The 6,213-nt window shown below is 35.8% G+C and overlaps 5 protein-coding genes across 5 annotated transcripts in view; 3 read left to right on the forward strand and 2 right to left on the reverse strand.

The window, feature by feature from the left end:
• The window catches only part of FDP41_001312 (uncharacterized protein), a gene marked incomplete at both ends in the record, with an annotated part of 1,233 nt that extends 447 nt beyond the window's left edge, over positions 1-786 (forward strand). Inside the window, one exon of the mRNA XM_044703715.1 lies at positions 1-786. This exon is cut by the window's left edge and continues 447 nt beyond it. Within this exon, the coding sequence (XP_044564357.1) occupies positions 1-786 (786 nt within the window).
• A 16-nt stretch (positions 787-802) lies between these two features.
• Positions 803-2,776, reverse strand: FDP41_001313 (uncharacterized protein; the record flags this gene model as incomplete). Its single annotated transcript, XM_044703726.1, has 1 exon — positions 803-2,776. One exon carries the CDS (start codon positions 2,774-2,776, stop codon positions 803-805), a length of 1,974 nt encoding a protein of 657 aa, XP_044564358.1.
• A 184-nt stretch (positions 2,777-2,960) lies between these two features.
• FDP41_001314 (uncharacterized protein) lies at positions 2,961-4,141 on the forward strand (the record flags this gene model as incomplete). Its single annotated transcript, XM_044703737.1, has 2 exons — positions 2,961-3,831; positions 3,930-4,141. 2 exons carry the CDS (start codon positions 2,961-2,963, stop codon positions 4,139-4,141), a joined length of 1,083 nt encoding a protein of 360 aa, XP_044564359.1.
• A 106-nt stretch (positions 4,142-4,247) lies between these two features.
• Positions 4,248-4,838, reverse strand: FDP41_001315 (uncharacterized protein; the record flags this gene model as incomplete). The annotated part of the gene is made up of 1 exon (XM_044703748.1): positions 4,248-4,838. One exon carries the CDS (start codon positions 4,836-4,838, stop codon positions 4,248-4,250), a length of 591 nt encoding a protein of 196 aa, XP_044564360.1.
• Positions 4,839-4,988: 150 nt separating this feature from the next.
• FDP41_001316 (uncharacterized protein) overlaps positions 4,989-6,213 on the forward strand; it is a gene marked incomplete at both ends in the record, with an annotated part of 2,358 nt that continues 1,133 nt past the window's right edge. The window contains 2 exons of the mRNA XM_044703759.1: positions 4,989-5,318; positions 5,427-6,071. Coding sequence (XP_044564361.1) covers positions 4,989-5,318; positions 5,427-6,071 — 975 coding nt within the window. The remainder of the gene's footprint in view (positions 5,319-5,426; positions 6,072-6,213) is intronic.

Consider the following 6,213-nt stretch of genomic DNA (forward strand, 5'->3'; position numbering starts at 1 on the left):
CCTTTAGCTAGAATGAAACAACAAAGTCTGGCCAGAATGAAAATGCTTTTACAGAACCCTGAGTTGTTGCAAAAAGAATTAGAAAAACGAAAGAAAGAAAAGAAAAAACAAGAAAAGAAGGAGAAAAAAGAAAAAAAGAAAGAAAAGAAGGACAAGAAGGAAAAATCAAAAGACGAAAAGAAAAAAGAAAAGAAAAAGTCTAAAAAGAGAAAAGATGATGAAAGCGACAGCAGTTACACCAGTTATTCAAGCGAGGAAGATGTTAAGCCCAAAGAAAAAAAGAAAAAGACAGAAAATTCTGGGGAACAAAAACATGTGGCCGCTTCATCGAAAACTCAGGTGTCTACATCGGTTGATGTCTCTAAAGCTACAAATCAAAGTAATGTCACAAATCAACAAGACCAAAATTATGACAAAAACAAATTTAATACGGATCGATATTATGACAATAGAAATTATTACAATAGAGACCATAGAAATGATAGATATCAAAGTAGCCAATATAATAACAATCGAAGGCTTGGATATGACAACCGAGGACAAGAACGAAGGTTTTACCGTGAACAAAATGAACCCATTTCAGAGGAAGAAACAAAGAGAAAACTCGAACAAATGATGAAAGATGGACAACAAAGAGAACTACAAAAAGAAGCTAACAAACTCAAGAGCTTGAAAGAAAAAGAAGAAGCTTTAACCTCAATGCCTCAATCAAGTGCTCAATCAAATTTCTTACAAAAAACTCGAAGAGATGCATATTTGAATTCCAACCCTAAATCTAATAGGTAGTGAAACACAAATATGCTCACCTTCCATTATCTGAAAGAATCAAATCTGACGCTATTTCAGCAATCATTACAACAGGCGCTTGAGTATTACCTCTCACAATCGATGGCATTACAGAAGCATCTACAATCCTCAAGTTTTGCACTCCAAACACTCGCAACTGTTCATCCACCACTCCATACTCGCTATTGTGACTCATTCGACAGGTACCTGTTGGATGATAAATTAGGTCCACATTGTCCAGTGCATATCTAATTAAATGGTTCCTCTTCTCTGCTTCTGAATTGGAAGAATTGAGCTTTTGAATGAGCTCTTTGACCTTATGGGTTGGTTCTAAAATCACATTCTCTCTCCTCAATTCTCCAGCAACTAACAAACAAAGTCGAACAGCTTCTGCAAGAGTGTGTTTGTCATGTTCATGACCAAGAAAGTTCGAGTCAATGGTAGGATAATCAAAAGGATTATTGCTCTTAAGTTTAACAGTTCCTCTACTTTTTGGTTGTAAAAGTAAAGGAATAAATGTATATCCATGTTGATGTATCTCAAATTTTCCACTTTCATAAACGATTGTTGGAGCTCCATGAATTTGAATATCATGTGAATAGCAATGATGTTTGTCATAACATGTTTGTTGCGACACGTCCCATCGAGAAGGAGTGTATTTCAAAACTCTGTCGTTATCACACTGTTTGGTTTTTAACAGAGTGTTCAGCTCTACTCCATTCGTTGTCAGCTTTCCCTTTTTATGGACCAATAAATTGAAAATCTCCATCAGTGGATTGGAAAGTATGGAAGATAAAAAGCTCTCAACCTTAGTTGTTAGGTAGAATGGAATATATGTTGCTACATGATCCTGTAAATGTCTCCCAACATTAGGATTATTATAAATTACAGAAATGTTATGCATTTTCAGTTGAGTTGCATCACCAATTCCAGACAATAGTAACAATTTTGGTGTATTAATAGCTCCTCCTGATAAAATAACTTCCTTTCTAGCTTTCTTAATGATATACTTCTTCATTCGTTCATCGAAATACTCAACTCCAATTGCACGAGTGCCATTAAACAGAATTCGATTTACATGTGCTTGTGTCCTCACAAATAAGTTTTCTCTTTTCAAAACTTGGTCATTAAGGAAAGCGTCTACTACGCTAAAACGTCTTCCATTGTGAATATGAACTTGAGTGGTTCCAACTGCTCCAAAATGGACCTCCTCTGATTCAGTGTCAGGATGAGTGTGTTGAGGATTGTTGAAATCATCAATGATTGGAATCGATAAAACCTTACTAATTGCTCTCACAATCGGTTTAATAACCGAAACGATCTCATTTTCGTCGTGACTTTTAACGATCCACTCACCCTCTCTTCCATGATAGTCATCATGGAATTTTTGTGCATTTCCTAATTGACGTTGCGATTTTTTGAAATAATTCAAAACATTTTCAAAATTCCAAATGTTGCTTTTTCCATTCCATTCACATTCATTCCACGAATCATAATCTTGTGGACTTCCTCTCATGTAAATCATTGCATTTGTTGAGGAACATCCACCAAGTATTTTCCCTCTAGGCCAATACATTTTCCTCAATACATGTCCCTTATTAATTTCCGATTCCGAATCGATGGTGAAATATTGCCAATCAAACGAACTCAAAAAAGTAAAAGCGTAGAGAAAGGAAAAGTGTGCAAGTGGTGTATTATCTGATTTTCCAGCTTCCAATAATAATACTGTAGATGCCGAGTGGTTGTTGTTCTTAAATTCTGGCCTTGTTGTTGATGATAAACGATTAGCAAGAACCGAACCAGCAGATCCACTTCCCACAATAATATAATCCAATTCTTCGGGATCCAATCCTTTTGAAAATCGCTGATGATGTTCTCGGAGACGATCTCTGAACAAATGTTCCGAATAGAGCCAACCGACAACCAGCACGCACAGGATGGCAAACCAACAGCACGTACGTTTCAAACACCACCACCATCCGACTTGCATTTTTTAAAAGGTGGTATTCGGTTTTTGCATCACCTCATCATCAAGGAAGAATCATGTCATCCTTCCGATATTAATATGTATTCTATGAATCCAGCCAATTACAAAAGGTGCAATTTTCCAAAGGAATTTTTTGCGATCGTAACGTTAATATGCAAAGTGTTGTCCTTCCGCAAAACAAGAAAAAATGGCTCAACAATTACGATCCAGTAATAATAACAACAACAAGGCTTCAGCATCGTTCTTATTGGTGGGTCATCAATATGTATCCTCTGTGTGGTATGAAATGATTTGGAGTATTATTGAAGGAACTCTTACCATGATGCTCTATCCATTGTGTTTGTTCGTGGGAGTGGCTTCTTTCTTGTTTTATCATTTGATCAAGAAGAAAGGAAAGGAATTGTTTAAATTTAATGCAAATCCATATTGTGGTTATGAGACTATTTTCTTGAATGGAGCTTCGAGTGGTATTGGCAAGAGTATTGCTTTGGAGTTGGCAAGAAATTTTGCAAAGAGAAAGAATCAAAAGAAATTCACCTTGACTATTTCCGGAAGAAAGCAACAGGCTCTCGAAGAAGTGAAACAAGAATGTCTTGACATCATCAAGAAGGAATCCAATCATCCTGAAGAGGATTATGAAATCAATATTCGATTATGTGATGTGACAGATGCTGAAAAAGTTAAGGAACTAATTCATGAACTTGACTATGATTTAGTGATTGCGAATGCTGGAGTTTCATTGTTTCAAATGTTGGATCCAAGTAAGAAGTATACTTCGTTGGAAAAGGTCAAAGTCGATTTCGAGTGTTGGGAAACAAACATGACAGGTTGTACCAATGTTGTTTTTCCAGCTTTAGAAAACATGATGGAACAAAATGAAAAAGGAAACTGCAAACGAAGACACATTGTTTTAACAAGCTCAGGAACAGGCTATTTCCCCGAAATGGGTTTATATCCTGTGGCAAAGGCAGCCCTAATTAGTATGGGAAGAACTCTCAGAGCTAAACTCGATAACAGTAAGACCCATAGTAATATTAGAGTTTCTGTTTTTGTTCCTGGTAAGTATAGTCGCGTGTGAAATGAGTAAGATGACAATCGTACACTATTGGATGCTAATGGTCTTGTTACATTCATTTTGGATCTAATATATGAATAGGATGGGTTTCAACAAATATGGCAGAATCGTTCCCTCAAAAGGGTGCTCAAGTGGGAATGATTTCTTCTGAAGAAGCTGCAAGATTGGCATGTTCTGGTATTGAGCATGATTTGGAGTTGATTGATATTTGTGGTTTTTGGGGTGTCATTTTGAGGGTCTTGTTGAAATTCCCATACACATTGAGTTCAGCCTTAATTAGAATGATAATTTAATCAATGATGGTGAATATTATCCACTCATATTATCGACTAAAACAAGAATGATTTTTTGAGAACGAAATGATTCTTTTTCAAAATGAAACATGTGACATTGTTTTCCTTAACACCATCCATAGTTACAAAGGTTCAAAAGAATGATTTGCAACACAACAAACATCATAAAAGACGATAATGGATTCCAATTATTGCAGCTCGAACTAGAATCCACAATTTTGTTGGTCATGAACGAACCAAATGGCAATGCATCTCCAAACACACTCACACTACAACCCGTACAGTTGTTCTTATTTCGTGCATACCATTGATAAATATCAATCGCATCTGCAATGAAAGCATGATATTTTCCACTTTGTATCAATGGAAATATTTCCTGATAACTTTTCCCTAATTTGATTAATTGAGCTTGTTTAAGATTTTCAGAAGCCCATGTATCATGAATGGTATCTGGAGCAACCACAACAGTGATTCCTGGTTGGTTCAAATCTTGCACCGTTTTGAATGCAATAGTCGAAGAATTATCTCTTCCAGATCGCAACACACCTTGAAAACTCGTTCCATACGCACAATTAAATTTCACTTGAGTTTTTCTTTCCTCAGTCCAACTGACACATGAAGTCACAACATCACAAACTCCAGAGTCCACTTGTGTTTTCATGGTGGTGAAAAATCCTGTGGCTATACTTGTGGGCATGAATTGTGCGGTAAAATTCAACAACATCATTCAAGCATGGAATAACTCCATCACTCCGCTTCTCATAACCCCGTCATCTCCGATGATAAGGACGATCCTTTTCTATGAATAATATTATTATTATAAATTAATATCAAGTTCTTAAAAAAAATGGGAGGAAGCTCATTCTCGCATGATTCTGTTCTGACGACACAAAAGAAGATCGGAAATGGCCGAGTAGCATTCTATGCATCGACCTGGCTGGTATTAGTGATTGGACTTTCTTTTATCAATAAGGGAGTATTTAAATGGACGGGTTTCAAGTATCCCGTATTGTTATCAACGGTACATATGGTGGTGAATTGGATATTGTCCGTGTTGGTATGGAAGAGAATTGGTAATCATTCGGAAGAGGAAAAATCGAAAAGTAGTGGACGATTAATTATGTATTTTTCATTGTTGTTTGTGTTGAATATTGCATTTGGAAATATGAGCGTGAAAGTAAGTATTTGATGAATTGAGAGAGTTAATAATAATAATTATTTACAAAAATTTTATTCCAATGCTCAATTGTATGAATCACATGATGTCATATTCTTGTTTGAAAAGGCAGTGAATTTATTATTGAGCCAAGTGTTTCGGTCTTCAATGCCAATATTTATTATGATATCTTCGATTATTTTGAAAGTGGGAAATAGACCATCACTAAATGTCATTTTGACAGTTTTGCCAATCATTGTTGGAGTTTATTTAACATGTCAACAAGGAAGCAATGCACAAACAGAAAAGAAATCAGATCAAGAAGACGTTATTAATTTGACGTCACTCCTGATTCTCCTCACCGGCAATATCATGTGTGCTCTCAAAACTACTCTAACCAACAAATATCTGAATCAATATCAATTACATCCAATTTATTTATTGAGCAAATTATCCATGTGGAGTTCTTTTGGAATGTTTGCATTGGCATGTGTGATTGGAGAAGTGAGCGATCTCTACAACAACAATTGGAGCATTCTTTATAACTTGAAAACCATTGCATTTGTGCTGACAAGTGCATTTGTTGCGTTTTTATTGAACCTATTTAATTTCCTGGCTAACTCTTCAACTAGTCCTCTGACAATGGGAATTTTAGGCCTTCTCCATCAAATAATGACTGTTTATTTGAGTACCATCGTTTTTGACACTCCACTTACCTCTACGAACATTATTGGAATTTGTTTGGCAATGATTGGCAGTGCTCTCTATACCTTTGTCAAGTACAAGGAACAATTCAAACAAAAGTCACAGTAATTTATTCAATGCCTTTTCTTTTTTTACATCTTTTTGGAGTTACAATTTTTTGGAGGACTCTCATTGCCATTCTTGGAAGGCATAATCAATCATGATGCTTCTA

This window comes from Naegleria fowleri (genome assembly GCF_008403515.1).
Source record: "Naegleria fowleri strain ATCC 30894 chromosome Unknown tig23, whole genome shotgun sequence".
Lineage (NCBI taxonomy): Eukaryota > Heterolobosea > Eutetramitea > Acrasida > Naegleriidae > Naegleria > Naegleria fowleri.